General features: G+C 44.2%; 1 protein-coding gene across 1 annotated transcript in view; it reads right to left on the bottom strand.

The window, feature by feature from the left end:
- LOC126188560 (protein nervous wreck) overlaps positions 1-16885 on the bottom strand; it is a 724305-nt gene that overhangs the window by 361358 nt on the left and 346062 nt on the right. The window contains exon 4 of the mRNA XM_049930159.1: positions 1097-1182. Coding sequence (XP_049786116.1) covers positions 1097-1182 — 86 coding nt within the window. The remainder of the gene's footprint in view (positions 1-1096; positions 1183-16885) is intronic.

Genomic DNA, 16885 nt, shown 5'->3' on the forward strand with positions numbered 1-16885 from the left:
GTCTAGCTCTTCGAAACCCATTCTGATAACCTAGAGTTAACATATAGTTCCATTTCCAAAAGTCATTGCTGACCCTGTATCTATGATGTACACAGTAAGGCCAAAAGGACATATGGTTATCTTAGTAGCTTAGGTCAGTCTTCTCATTGCATATAAGGATGGAACCTTGTACAAGAGCCCCACTAGGTGGTCTTAACATCGCAGGAGCTCATTTCAGGCGTTTTGCCTTTCAGTTTTAGTAATGCTCTTAAGTACTTTTGTGTAAATTTTCAACCCTGACATTACAAAGCTTTACATCACTGTGCTCGTGTTTTCAACAGCTTCTAACGCAGTTGAAAATCTACATCGTTCCATTAAAAAATGGCATTCATGCTTCAATATCTCGAGTGATACAAAAGTTAAGTGTGTTAACCAAGAAACAAACTACGTGCTTCTATAAGTACTGCCATTTGCAGAGAATTATGTTTCGATATCATGTACCGTTCACGAAAAAAAAACGAGTTTTATACTTTACGCGACACACCCTGTTGCCAAGCTCACTTCATTTAGCTGTTCCTTCGATGTGAGGAAATTGTATACTGTATCAAAGTACACAGGCTTGTCTACCCACACCCAAAATAGCATGAAAATTTTATTAAGGGATCATATGTTTCGTGCTTGCAGAGATCGTGACTACTTACTGATGTGCGAATGTGTGACCCTTCTGTATATCACATCGTCAAATCTGGAATTCCCGAAACTCCGGACTTGTCGATGTCGTGCAATACGCAAGGGCCACATACTCACACAACGATAAGCAATCAAGGCTTAAATGTTAAAGTGACAGACACTTGGTATTCCCCATGAAAAATTATAGTTCTGCCAGACGATGACCTCAAGGTTGCAAGTAGCTGCAGAATAACAAACCAAAAGTTGTAGCAGCGTAGTGTAGTTATTTTCAACAAAAGTACGCAGTTACCTCAGCTGACATGACTGTCAGTATTGACTAAGATAAAGCGACAAGTAATTTTAATAATCAGAGTATACACCTCCATAAAAATTATATTTGGCACAGATGTGACTATGAGGAGAAGATACTTTGTTGGTCGTCACTCACCATTTTTCTTCACCGCCTTCTGTCTTGATGTCTGGGATGTTGGGGATTTTCTTATTGAGGTATGCCGATGAGATCTTAAGCAGCGCCTGAAAACATAAACAAAGGCGTTACGATGTTCCTCCCTTCCGAACATTTTGAAATTTACATATGCGAAAAGTGACCAAATAAAAGTTCTTTCCAAGCAATAACTGGAATTTATAGCTTGTTGTTTCCTACAAAGGACGTGAAGATGATTCATTAGTTCTTGTATTATTCTTCTGCACAAGTAATACCGATGTTCACTTGCTTGGAACTCTCAAACCACACTTCCACATATTATCTTTACTACAGATATCCCATCGATCTGAGTGGCGAAGGTGAACTGACGGGTATATTTTCCGCTATGCAGTGAAACCCATTTCAAAGCTACAATGATACTTATAAGAAACTTAAGTGACAGAAATATTGTACTTTTAAAAATTATTATAAAAGACGAGTGTACACCTACGTTGTTAAAACACGTTTTTTTGTCCTTTAACAAGAAATGTTGATGAAAGTCTTCATAATGAGAGTGAATCACTTCACGAAATGGAGTATGCTCTCCACTGGGAAAGGATATGAAATAGTAGGAGAGTTAAGTGATGTGTGGAGCGGGGTTGCCAATTAAGGTGGAAACCAAATTAGGAAACTGTTTGACATATTTTGGGATTTTATTTTGGTGAGAAGAATTAATTATGATTTAATCAAATTTTGACATCATTTAATTCATATGTCGAACAGTTTTTTGAATTTTTTTGAATAATTTCAGCGAAAAATAACAAAGTTACGCTGTGATATCCGCTGAAGGATGTGACTATAATTCTCGAATTGCGTGCAGTGTAGGCATTCCGATTTACATCTGAAATCAAAAAGATTTTGATTTTTCATTAATAACCTACTTTCTAACAATATGAGCCTCAATTTTGCAGACGTTGGAACAATTTTCTTCGATTTTCACGATTTTTTTCTCTAATCATGCAAAGAAAAATACCCTTAAAATCATGATATCATCTCACAACTTGGTTCATATAATTTGTGATTTTATAAAGAATCATGCTAGCAGTTTTCATAATGATCGGTTCTATACTTTCTGAGTTAGACTGCACGAAAATGTGAAAAAAGTCATTTCGAGATAAACGTGTTTGAAAAATAAATTCTCGGAAACATAGAAATTCAAGGAAGTTAACAATAATTTAAAATGCATACCGATTAATCTGCGATTCCAGCACCATATAATAATCCTTCTTCTTCCTCATAGGCTTCATTTTGCGCTTGCAGTAGTGCTTTCCGAGCTTTCCGACCTTCCTTCGATTCCACTGAACTACGTCGTTTGGCATAATTGAAGCTTTGAGTACCTACTACATTTCCTGCCTCTTTCATGGCCATTATAAGGGATGAATTTCCTTCACTGAATAAGCGCCCTGCTAAATACGATGCCAATTCAACGACTTTTAGCGCGGAGTGCAAGTGTTTAGGAGCTAATCGCCAAGTAGTGGAATTAAAACTTTCATTCGCATTTTGTGTGTGGCCACCTAAACGTCTCTCTAGTAATTCATCCCTTGATAAATCATACAGAAAGAATTTCTATGCTCATAAAATCTGAACGAATACGAATTTCGCTTTTAAATTTTGACAGCGTATTCTTGGGTAGTTAAGTTAACGATTTATGCAATTTAAAAAAATAGGAGTTTTTTTGAACCTCCTAATGTGGTTTCCCCCTTAAGTTGATAGTTGATATGTGGGAATGTGTACTGCTGTACACTGAGTGGCAGAAGAATGGGCTTTAGGACAGGGGTGAAATCATGCTGGCCAGATCATAGTTATGGGCAAGTAAAGAAAGGATATGATTGAAATTTAAGACGAAATTTTAGGGAGTTGCATTGTGAAGGGATATGCAGGGTGTTTAGGTGTAGAAGCATGTATTGATGTTTCTCGGCAGCATGCCAGGACTGGTAATTAGGGGGAAACTATGTGGTTGTTAGAATCGATTTCTCTAAATATATAGGATATATAGACAGTCAGCAAGTTCAGATGGATGTAAGTTGCTATATGCAGAGACGAAGAGATCTGCAACAGGGTAGACTGACGTGGAGAATTACATGAAATCAGTCTTTTCGGACTGAAGACCACGAGAACAAGATACACACACACGTTGACTGTCGAAGAGAAATTTGAGGAGTTTATGGAGGGCTGAGGCATTCGGGTAGAGGACGTGCGTGAATGTGACAGGCAAGCCAGAGTGCATTGTCTTCAAGTATTTAGAGTGGCTACGTGGAGCAGATAGGTACTACATTGGCACGGTAGGGAATGTGTCAAATCAAGGCTTTGTAGCTGTGGAGATTGCGCGAGGATGTAATCATCATGTTCCACCAGTCGGTAGTCACATAGTCTATTGAATACTTTCTGTTGGGTAGTTGGTACGTAGTTTACAATCAAGGGATGTGGTATTTTAATGCCTTCGTTAAGAGATTAGGAACGTCATAAATGGTCATGTACAAGTTATGTGAACGAAAGCTGCGGGTGAATCGTTCAATAATGATCTGCGAGACAGATTACCCATGGTCTAGGTGTAGCGTCTTTGACCTTTAGTCAAAATGCCACTTGTTAAGCGTTGAATAAAAACCATCAGCAATGGTGATCTAAGACATCCGGCCTAAGAAGTCACCCTCGTTCTCCCAACGACTTTGTCAAAGAAGGCGGAAGAGCGGACATAAATTCAGGACACTTTCTTACCCCTAAGATTCGAATGAACCGCAAAGATTAACGGCACCGTGGTGCAGAAGAAATTGAAAACCACTGCAATAAAGACACATAAGATGTATCCACAGGACACGTGGCCTGTAACTGAAAAAGTGTCATGATTCATTATGCTCTCTCTATTGGCTAAAAATTCCGTATTAGTCCCCCATTTGGGTGGCGGGACGCATCAAGCCAGCCGGAAGGCTGATGAGTCAAAGAAATGGAATACGGCTGAGAGAGTTCATAAAGTATTTTGCGCTATTACACTCTGAATTTTATGTATTTTAAAACATCGTAAACAAATTCCTCTAAGAATATGCAGAACTGGCACCAGTAGTCGCACTGTTTAGTAAACCATAATCAACAATGACATAACACTACTCGTAATAGCCCTCCATCACGCACTCTACAGTGGCTTGCGGAGTATCTATGTAGATGTTGATAGAAATTGTGGATGGTGTGGTACTATACGTTTGTACGACCAATGGGATGGAACCTTTCAAACATCTTGTATTCTGAGAGTTTTGTGTTGTTAATACGACCCACTCGCATTAGAAAAGGGCGTGACACAAAAAACCCTCTGGCCATATGATTTCAGCTTTGTTTAGTTTTGCCACATTGTCCCTGGCGAATGATGGGATTGTTTTCTTCATTAGAATTCGGGAAATTACTTCCCTTTTTTACTCTTCAGTAGGCTATAATACCGTTCCAGTGGTTTTCTTTCTTTTTTTTTCTTATCTGCTACTCATTATGGTACTGTGTTCGTTTCACGAACAGGACTCCAGCTCAAAACCTGTGGACATAAGGAACCGTATGACATAGGTCACTGCATTCACAAGACACTAAAGACGTTGGGAACGTTGTATCTCCTTCATTCACCTTTACTTGTTCTGACAATTTTAAGCACACAATCAGCGAACAAAGCTTTTATTTTACGTACAACTCGATGAATCCGGGTCTTGGTTACAGTTTAATAATCAAGGGAATACTTAGTCTCAGCTTCATTTACAACATTAATCAGATTAAACTTAGTCACTTAAAAGACTGATACATTTCAGAAATATGAGCGTTCACCTACAGACTCAGTCACAAGAATCAGAACACAGTAAATAAACTCAAGGAACAGTTTCTAAAAGATGGCAGTATTTTCAGACAATTTTCTGTCATTGAAGAGACTACTGTGCATTTAAGACAAATAAAAACAGATATCTGTGTCATTCACTTTCTTAGCAAAACTATTCGACGCATTCAAAACTTTATCATTATCATCAGCATCATCATCCACTGTTATGACCAGACGAATCTACAATCGTGTGCGGGTTCTTTGACCATTCTAGGAGATAGCTGTTGGGAACTACAACATGTTAGTTCACTTTATTAAGTGAATGATGAAAATACTTACCTAACTTGATTCAGCCCTTTCGCGCAAGAATATGTAGAATGTTCTCAACTGCCATCGGCTATTAAAGCAACACATTTTTCCTAAAGTTAAAACTTGTCTCTTGAAGTACAGTGTTCAACATTTACGAAAGTACGTTGCCATCTGAGACTTGTAACACTTTAGCGCTACTCGTTGATGATGATGATGATGATGATGATGATACTATGATGATGACTGCTTCAACTGAGGTCACTAACTGGGGCAGAGGGCTTCCGTGCTCGGCTCTATATTGGCATCTGTGTGAGGGCGCTGCTATGCTGAGAGAGAGAGTGTGACTTTCTATGGACTCTGCGTGCAATGGACATTTGGAGTCGTGCAGTTCGCAGAAGGCCATTGCCCACAGCGCCGTTGTGGACTGCAGCGAGACATCGCCAATGTCTGTGGTACTGGTGTACGTTGCCCAGTTTGGTGTGGCACCGCGATCTCTGGACGATGCCACAGATACAGTAGTTCACATTTGTATTTTTGCTTGCTGCAGCCAACTCTCTGCTTGGCGTTTTATGGTGCTATAAAAATATTTATATCTAGTTGGTATCCTGATTGCAGGACAGAATTTTAAATCGCCGTCACTTACGAACATACGAATACACGCTGAATAAAGACAGGGGTCTGCAGATAAGCACAGCTTGAGGTGCGGGCATCGGAAGGTTGAAGCACGCGTGGCGGGCACGCAACGAAGACATTACCCTCTACGGCGGTAGAGCGAGCATGTGGACCACGGAGGCCGGCCATTAGGGCCGAGCGGTTCTAGGAGCTTCAGTCTGGAACCGCGCGACCGCTACGGTCGCAGGTTCGAATCCTGCCTCGGGCATGGATGTGTGTGCTGTCCTTAGGTTAGTTAGGTTTACGTAGTTCTAAGTTCTAGGGGACTGATGACCTCAGATGTTAAGTCCCATAGTGCTCAGAGCCATTTGAACCATTTGGACCACGGAGTGAGCACCAGTAACATCACAGAAGGCAACGCGGCTATATAAGGACGACAGCAGGAACCAAAAGACAGGCACCACTTGACAATGACCAAGGAGTACTCGGCCTAAAGCTCGCGGATTCTAAACCATGTGACGTAGCTGGGAGCTCGAGAGTATTTTATCATATGGTTCAAATGGCTCTGAGCACTATGGGACTTACCTTCTGAGGTCACCAGTCCCCTAGAACTTAGAACTACTTAAACCTAACTAACCTAAGGACATCACACACATCCTTGCCCGAGGCAGGATTCGAACCTGCGACCGTAGCGGTAGCGCGGTTTCAGACTTTAGCGCCTAGAACTGCTCGGCCACTCCGGCAGGCAGTATTATATCAGTAAAGTAATATTGTAACAAATAGACCCTCAATATATTCGTCTGGTATATTCCTCTAAGCAAGCGCACAAAGCGTCAAAGCAACTGATGATATATCAGGGCAAAACCATAGATGAACAACAACACCCCAGGGAAGACAGTAGGACTCGCATCTCAGGCAAACATGGAGGTCAGCCAAACAATGGCATTCGTTGTTATTCGAAGAGAGTTTGTCCTTCCAGACCATATGTGGCTGGGAATTTAATACTGAAATATTAACTCACCAGGCAAAATAATAGTCATCGATTTAAAAGGGCACACTGGAGGCCTTGGAATGCTGTATGTGGTGTAGAACTGGTGTGGGCCTCAGTCTCTGATGTAAGTCCTGGCAGTGAAGTGCTGTGTATGTATAATTAGATTGTACGGACCTGGAGAGGTAAGCTACACTGCTGACCATTAAAATTGCTACACCAACAAGAAATGCAGATGATAAACGGGTATTCATTGGACAAATATATTGTACTAGAACTAACATGTCATTACATTTGACACAATTTGGGTGCATGGATTCTGAGAAATCAGTGCCCAGAACAACCACCTCTGGCCGTAATAACGGCCTTGATACGCCTGGGCATTGAGTCAAACAGAGCTTGGATGGCGTGTACAGGTACAGCTGCCCATGCAGCTACAACACGATACCACAGTTCATCAAGAGTAGTGACTGGCGTATTGTGAGGAGCCAGTTGCTCGGCCACCATTGACCAGACGTTTTCAGTTGGTGAGAGATCTGGAGAATGTGCTGGCCAGGGCAGCAGTCGAACATTTTCTGTATCCAGAAAGGCCCGTACAGGACCTGCAACATGCGGTCGTGCGTTATCCTGCTGAAATGTAGGGTTTCGCAGGGATCGAATGAAGGGTAGAGCCACGGGTCGTAACGCATCTGAAATGTAACATCCACTGTTCAAAGTGCCGTCAATGCGAACAAGAGGTGACCGTGACGTGTAACCAATGGCACCCCATACGATCACGCCGGGTGATACGCCAGTATGGCGATTACGAATACACGCTTCCAATGCGCGTTCACCACGACGTCGCCAAACACGGATGCGACCATCATGATGCTGTAAATATAACCTGGATTCATCCGAAAAAATGACGTTTTGCCTTCGTGCACCCAGGTTCGTCGTTGAGTACACCATCGCAGGCACTCCTGTCTATGATGGCCGACCGGTGTGGCTGAGCGATTCTAGGCACCTTAGCCTGGAACCGCGCGACCGCTACGGTCGCAGGTTCGAATCCTGCCTCGGGCATGGATGTGTGTGCAGTCCTTAGGTTAGTTAGGTTTACGTAGTTCTAAGTTCTAGGGGACTGATGACCTCAGATGTTAAGTCCCATAGTGCTCAAAGCCATTTGAACCATTTTTCTGTCTGTGGTGCAGCAGCAAGGGTAACCGCAGCCATGGTCTCCGAGCTGATAGTCCATGCTGCTGCAAACGTCGTCGAACTGTTCGTGCAAATGGTTGTTGTCTTACAAACGTCCCCATCTGTTCACTCAGGGATCGAGACGTGGCTGCACGATCTGTTACAGCCATGCGAATAAGAAGCCTGTCATCTCGACTGTTAGTGATACGAGGCCGTTGGGATCCAGCACGGCGTTCCGTATTACCCTCCTGAACCCACCGATTCCATATTCTGCTACCAGTCATTGGATCTCGACCAACGCGAGCAGCAATGTCGCGATATGATAAACCGTAATCGCGATAGGGCAATCCGACCTTTATCAAAGTCGGAAACGTAATAGTACGCATTTCTCCTCCTCACACGAGGCATCACAACAACGTTTCACCAGGCAACCCCTGCCACCTGCTGTTTGTGTATGAGAAATCGGTTGGAAACTTTCCTCATGTCAGCAAGTTGTAAGTGTCGCCACCGGCACCAACCTTATCTGAATGCTCTGAAAAGCTAATCATTTGCATATTACAGCATCTTCTTCCTGTCGTTTAAATTTCGCGTCTGTAGCACGTCATCTTCGTGGTGTAGCAATTTCAATGGCCAGTTGTGTATATTTGAGTCACTAGGAATGAATCACGCAATAATGATTGCTGCAATAACGTTGAAATAAAAAAATGTGTACATTTTATTCTAAGGTCGCACATTTATCGATAAGTTTCCTTTGTCAAACGAAGAATCTTAGAACTTAGTGCAAGTGTGTACCTATGAGATATTGGTACGTGTGCATCTTACAGTACATTTAAAGTTTTCGGCGTTATGAAAGCAAGAAACCTGCGTATAAATGCTTACACCCATCGGGCAGACAGGTAGAGTTTGCCATCCGTGAATGTCAGAACTTAAGGTGATTGGGAAGGTAGAAATTAATAGCAAATTCGTAAGATATTTAACTCAGTTTTCTATCGTTGTTATTCCAACATTATTGGATTAGAAAATAGCTATGAGTTCTGAAAAGGTTCTGTGGCGTGGACGATATTTTAATACAGAGATTCCAAAGTTGTAAAGTCGTCTAGGTGTGGGTGGATGATATGGTAGGTAAGTTGATGTACGTGTATGATTCGCAACTGGTCAATCAGGAAGCGTTCATCAGACCTGCAGGACACCCAAAGCATCGGCCGGAACTGTTAGAGAAAGTGTTAGGTGGTTGGATAGACCACAGCAGGCACGAGGCGCTGGGCTCACTGCCAAAGTTCGGTTACGACTGGAAGCACGCGACACCTGTCACGAACAATCCCAAAGACAACAAATTTCCTAGACTGGCTCAAATGGCTCTGAGCACTATGGGACTTAACTTCTGAGGTCATCAGTCCCCTAGAACATAGAACTACTTAAACCTAACTAACCTAAGGATATCACACACATCCATGCCCGAGGCAGGATTCGAACGTGCGACCGTAGCGGTCGCTCGGTTCCAGACTGTAGCGCCTAGAACCGCTCGGCCACACCGGCCGGCTAAATTCCTAGAATCTCACTCACCTCCGAGCAAATGATAACCACAAGTGTTTGATGCTAGCACTTGGGTATTGGATGCATTTGGCATTGAAAATAAACTTTCTGTAGTGAAGATAAAATTTTGAGGTAGCTAGAGATTGGTCGTTTAGTTTAACATGTATAAGCGTGGTACTGACAACCGATGGGACAGTGATGCCATTATTCGGACCATTTCAAAATTAAAAAAGAAATAGCTCCAGATTCCTAGCAACAGTTGTTCCACATTTACCCAAAAATGTCGTGTCAAAGAAACCAAAAATGAGTGAACGTAACTCGTTACAGGATACAAGTGACCTCTATCTTAATTGGGTGTCGAAATCCAGACCCTCATGCTCTCTATGTTGTCAACTACAATATGACGGCCACGAAGTGATTCTAGAGCACAAAAATATATACTGTTCGATTCAGCTCCAATGTGGACCTACTACAACGAATATTCCAGATTTCTGAGGAAAAACTTCACAAGCCTAGTGCTTTGCTGTGCCATTTCAGAATTTTCGTGTGTTCCGGAACTCAGATTCACCTGCAGGTTGCAAGAATATTGATTTTACATGTACAACTTTAAGATACTGTCATAATCTACTCTTTAACATGTGTAATATCATATATATATATATACTCCTGGAAATTGAAATAAGAACACCGTGAATTCATTGTCCCAGGAAGGGGAAACTTTATTGACACATTCCTGGGGTCAGATACATCACATGATCACACTGACAGAACCACAGGCACATAGACACAGGCAACAGAGCATGCACAATGTCGGCACTAGTACAGTGTATATCCACCTTTCGCAGCAATGCAGGCTGCTATTCTCCCATGGAGACGATCGTAGAGATGCTGGATGTAGTCCTGTGGAACGGCTTGCCATGCCGTTTCCACCTGGCGCCTCAGTTGGACCAGCGTTCGTGCTGGACGTGCAGACCGCGTGAGACGACGCTTCATCCAGTCCCAAACATGCTCAATGGGGGACAGATCCGGAGATCTTGCTGGCCAGGGTAGTTGACTTACACCTTCTAGAGCACGTTGGGTGGCACAGGATACATGCGGACGTGCATTGTCCTGTTGGAACAGCAAGTTCCCTTGCCGGTCTAGGAATGGTAGAACGATGGGTTCGATGACGGTTTGGATGTACCGTGCACTATTCAGTGTCCCCTCGACGATCACCAGTGGTGTACGGCCAGTGTAGGAGATCGCTCCCCACACCATGATGCCGGGTGTTGGCCCTGTGTGCCTCGGTCGTATGCAGTCCTGATTGTGGCGCTCACCTGCACGGCGCCAAACACGCATACGACCATCATTGGCACCAAGGCAGAAGCGACTCTCATCGCTGAAGACGACACGTCTCCATTCGTCCCTCCATTCACGCCTGTCGCGACACCACTGGAGGCGGGCTGCACGATGTTGGGGCGTGAGCGGAAGACGGCCTAACGGTGTGCGGGACCGTAGCCCAGCTTCATGGAGACGGTTGCGAATGGTCCTCGCCGATACCCCAGGAGCAACAGTGTCCCTAATTTGCTGGGAAGTGGCGGTGCGGTCCCCTACGGCACTATGTAGGATCCTACGGTCTTGGCGTGCATCCGTGCGTCGCTGCGGTCCGGTCCCAGGTCGACGGGCACGTGCACCTTCCGCCGACCACTGGCGACAACATCGATGTACTGTGGAGACCTCACGCCCCACGTGTTGAGCAATTCGGCGGTACGTCCACCCGGCCTCCCGCATGCCCACTATACGCCCTCGCTCAAAGTCCGTCAACTGCACATACGGTTCACGTCCACGCTGTCGCGGCATGCTACCAGTGTTAAAGACTGCGATGGAGCTCCGTATGCCACGGCAAACTGGCTGACACTGACGGCGGCGGTGCACAAATGCTGCGCAGCTAGCGCCATTCGACGGCCAACACCGCGGTTCCTGGTGTGTCCGCTGTGCCGTGCGTGTGATCATTGCTTGTACAGCCCTCTCGCAGTGTCTGGAGCAAGTATGGTGGGTCTGACACACCGGTGTCAATGTGTTCTTTTTTCCATTTCCAGGAGTGTATATATATACTTATAAGGCATAACATTATGACTACCGCCCAACGCGATGCCTGGTGACGTGCAGGCATATGACGCTGTAACAAAAGCCTGTAAGCAGAGCAGGCAGGGACGTGGGATCACCCTAGCGAAGACATGGGCCGCAAATGCGGAAATCCATTGACATAAGCTACTTTGACAAAGGTCGGATTACTGTTATGCAGGACCTGTAAACGTGTATCTCGAAAACGGAGGTTGATCAAATGTCCACGTGCTACTGTCGTGAGCATCAACGGAAAGAGGTGGAAGGACAGTGAAACTACCCCTAGGCGCTAAATGGTTGGACATCAACGACTCTTCACAGAACGTGGGGATCGGAGGCTTTCTGCTCTGTAAAGTAGGATAAATGATGATCTGTGGCATCTCCGCCGAAAGAGGGCAGTGCTAGTCCGTGCACAAGTGTTTAGGAGCACACCTTTCATCGTACGTTGTTGAACATGCACCTCCGCAGCAGAGCATCACAGAGTGTCCACATGTTGACAGAACGACATCGTCAATTACGATTGCAGACGGCATGGGACCATCGAGATTCGACCGCCCATTAATGGAAACGTGTCGGCTCTTCGGGTGACTCGCGCTTTTGCTGTACCTGGTCGATGGTCGTCTCCACAAACGCCGCCATAGAGGTGACGACAGCTCGAAACGAGCAACGTCCCACGGACGCAGGCTGGTGGGAGCAGTACGAGGTGCACTCAAGTTCTAAGGCTTCCGATTTTTTTTTCTCCAGACTGGAAAGAGATAGAAACATGCGCATTGTTTTAAAATGAGGCCGCGTTCATTGTCAATACGTCCCAGAGATGGCAGCACCGTACGGCAGATGGAATTTTACCGCCAGCGGCGAGAATGAGAACTGTTTTAAATACTTAAAATGGCGACGTTTTCCTTACTTGAACAGCGTGCAGTCATTCGTTTTCTGAATTTGCGTGGTGTGAAACCAATTGACATTCATCGACAGTTGAAGGAGACATGTGGTGATGGAGTTATGGATGTGTCGAAAGTGCGTTCGTGGGTGCGACAGTTTAATGAAGGCAGAACATCGTGTGACAACAAACCGAAACAACCTCGGGCTCGCACAAGCCGGTCTGACGACATGATCGAGAAAGTGGAGAGAATTGTTTTGGGGGATCGCCGAATGACTGTTGAACAGATCGCCTCCAGAGTTGGCATTTCTGTGGGTTCTGTACACACAATCCTGCATGACGACCTGAAAATGCGAAAAGTGTCATCCAGGTGGGTGCCACGAATGCTGACGGACGACCACATGGCTGCCCGTGTGGCATGTTGCCAAGCAATGTTGACGCGCAACGACAGCATGAATAGGACTTTCTTTTCGTCGGTTGTGACGATGAATGAGACGTGGATGCCATTTTTCAATCCAGAAACAAAGCGTCAGTCGGCTCAATGGAAGTACACAGATTCACCGCCACCAAAAAAGTTTCGGGTAACCGCCAATGCTGAAAAAATGATGGTGTCCATGTTCTGGGACAGCGAGGGCGTAATCCCTAACCATTGCGTTCCAAAGGGGACTACGGTAACAGGTGCATCCTACGAAAATGTTTTGAAGAACAAATTCCTTCCTGCACTGCAACAAAAACGTCCGGGAAGGGCTGCGCGTGCGCTGTTTCACCAAGACAACGCACCCGCACATCGAGCTGACGTTACGCAACAGTTTCTTCGTGATAACAACTTTGAAGTGATTCCTCACGCTCCCTACTCACCTGACCTGGCTCCTAGTGACTTTTGGCTTTTTCCAACAATGAAAGACACTCTCCGTGGCCGCACATTCACCAGCCGTGCTGCTATTGCCCCAGCGATTTTCCAGTGGTTAAAACAGACTCCTAAAGAAGCCTTCGCGGCTGCCATGGAATCATGGCGTCAGCGTTGTGAAAAATGTGTACGTCTGCAGGGCGATTACGTCGAGTAGTAACGCCAGTTTCATCGATTTCGGGTGAGTAGTTAATTAGAAAAAAAATCAGAGGCCTTAGAACTTGAATGCACCTCGTATTATGCTGTGGGAGACATTCTCCTGCCCTTGTAAGGGGAATTGTAGCAATCAAAGATTCGCTGACAGTTCCGAACCACCTGCACCCCTTCGTATTTGAAATCTTCCCCGACGGCGATGTAATCTTTCAGCAGTATAATTGTTCGTGGCTGGGAGCCAGAACCGTGCTACAATGGTTCGAGAAGCATTATAGTGAATTTACGTTGATGTCTTGGCGACCAAATTCGCCTGACCTAAATCCTATGGCACTCATTTGGTCCGCTATCGGGTGCCATCACCGAGTACCCAAATCAGTGGCTCGTTATTTCTTCGAATTACATGCCATGTACCTAGACGTCTAAGGCCACATTCCTCCACAAACCTACCAACAAACTGTCGGATCCCTGATACGCAGAATTAGTGTGTATTTCGTTCTAAAGACGGACAAAGAAGCTATTAAGCTGGTAGTCATAATATTTCGTCTCATCAGTAAATGTACAGAGGCAGTGTAAGTCATCGCTGGCAAATATCCAAACTATATTCATCCAGTATTTGAGAACGAGGCCACCAGTGGTTGCATTGAACTTAACACATAATTTCAAACCATCATCAAACTTTTTCTCGCTGACACAGTCCACACAATGATGAAACGAAAAATGTTTATCGCTTGCTACAGTTCTGTTGTTCATGCAGTAAATTTGCGGCATCAGGCATGACGTTCTAATTTATTTCTTCTTTACTCTTAGCTGCATTCGCAACACAATTTTCAGACAGCGTCCACATATAGCACTGACCACAAAAGAAAAATTATATTATTAAACAACGCATACTTCAGGAAATACGACGTCATAAACATTGAGATGCCTGAGAAACTAGCTTTTGCTTAAAACAGGACGTATGTTACCCGCGCTCTGCTCATTAAAATGGTTCAAATGGCTCTGACCACTATGGGACTTAACATCTGTGGTCATCAGTCCCCCAGAACTTCGAAATACTTAAACCTAACTAACCGAAGGACACCACACACATCCATGCCCGAGGCAGGATTCGAACCTGCGACAGTAGCGGTCGCGTGGTTCCAGACTGAAGCGCCTAGAACCGCTCGGCCACACCGACCGGTTTCTGCTCATTCAGTGTTTGATAATCAGATAACTTAGCAACTTGCAACAAACTCTAAACAGAATTTCATAAGTTTTCTAAACTTCTTCTCGCTTACATGCTTACCGTCAAATATTTAACACATCAATTCATTCCTAGAATAATCGGTAGTTTGAAGAGGTTTTATACATTGGAGTTCGATTATTTAAAGAATTTGGAGGAGGGGGGGGCGGGTTACTGGTTAAGTGTAAACTGGTATTAAAATGTTAAAGTCCATCTACATCTCAGTCTAAAACGAAATGCATCTTCACATACTGGTTTTTCGTATCGGAAGCGATGCATCGCCTTTTGTCATTAATGTTGCCACTCGGCGTCATATGCAGAAATTCTTAGTCAAGACGCACCAATATATTTCAATCTGAAATGCACTAAGTATCGAGTTTTAGGGAAATTACCTGCACTTACGGATGTTATATTTTGTCTGTTTTGACAATAGAGATACGTGTGTCAGGCGACAAAGAAAAGAATTTAGGAACAGTGTTGCACATGCTCGTCAGTTTCCCGCAGGATACACACATTAAAGGTAGAAAGAACACGAAAAATTCCTGCCGCGCTACGTTTCATGGTACCATTTACTGATAGCAAAATTTGTCGCTTACATGAACAAAGCAATTACTCTGGTTCTTTCGGCGTTTTCTAATGAAGTATTTGATGATATGATAATTCGTCGAATCAGAGACGCTTACAGTCCATGACATGGCTTATTATCTGAAATAAGTATAATTTATTCACAATTTCCTGACTGGCTGTTCCCTAGTTCTGCATCAGGTGAAGTTATTCGACTTGGGGCCACGAGGATTTTGTGGCGACAATTGCCAGCATTGGTCGTCTAAAAATACAGCACGTGTATGCAGAGTAGCCTTTACGGAGTGACTGCAGGAATAAGCACACGGGTCGCGCGTGAGGAAAGTCACCATCTTCCCCTAGCACTTCCACTCTCCTCGAGGTTATTAATGCATTGCGATTCATGGGAATAAGTTGTTTCCTCCGTTCCACACAGGATTTCGTGAACAAATAGTAAATAATTCTTAATCATGTGCAGACTAATTTTAACCCGCAGTTCTGTACTCAGAGTTCTGCAAATCATCCGTTAACGCCTTCATACGTTGTAGTGTTGTCTTCTTTTTTTTCTTGTCCTTTATCCCGTATCCTGAGGGAGTCGGCATGTTAGGTATTCTATTTGGCAATATACGTTTTGGCAGTTGTAGATGATGGAATCTGTGTACCACAACTGTCTGGGTCTAGTGTTATCCCATATGAAAGTTGTGCACATTTTCTTTTTGGCTATGAATCGTTTAACGAAGCGGGACATGAGATACCAGCCCGGTATTCACTTAATCGGATGTGGGAAACCTCCTAAAAACCACATGAAGGCCAGACGGCACACGAGCCCTCGCCGTTAATCCTCCGGCCGGATTCCATAAGGGACCGGCGCGCCTCCCAGAATCGCGGAATCGCCGAGCTAACGCGCGTGAATATCCAGGTGGGTGTTATTCTGTAATGTTGAGAATTACTAATTACGATTTAAACTGTGGAGTTTTGTGTTTCATTCATGTAAGAATGTAGCCATTTAATGTGATTCAAGATTTCTGTTTATGATTACGTTTGGATTTAAATTTCATTCCCAATACTGATATTGAATATGTTATACTGAAACATGCTCAGATGATCTCTTGAAGAATACTGCGACGACACAATTTCAGTTTCTTCATTATTTTCGATAATGGAATAAAAATGACAGAAATAAATGTGGGAAGTTATTTTAGTTACTATGTACTATTAATCACATAATACAATACGTTTTAGCAGAATTCTAAGATATCTCGTCTCGAAGCTAGCACCAGCCGCCAACACCCTTCATATCGAAAATAGCACCAGCCCCCAACACCCCACACAAAAAAAAAGCACGGAGGTGGTGGACAACATCAGAGACAGAAATCGTTCGGTCATAAAAGTTAACATCTGTGACGTTTAGTGTAGCTTCTGTGCGAGCGCAGTAAACAGGGGCCACGCATATGGACTGCACATTTCGCACGTAATCAAACGTACATGGCAGCAATAAAGTATGAGCTGGTGTTTGACGTTATACACAGATGGG

Source organism: Schistocerca cancellata, chromosome 5, assembly GCF_023864275.1.
Source record: "Schistocerca cancellata isolate TAMUIC-IGC-003103 chromosome 5, iqSchCanc2.1, whole genome shotgun sequence".
In the NCBI taxonomy this organism is placed as follows: Eukaryota; Metazoa; Arthropoda; class Insecta; order Orthoptera; family Acrididae; genus Schistocerca; species Schistocerca cancellata.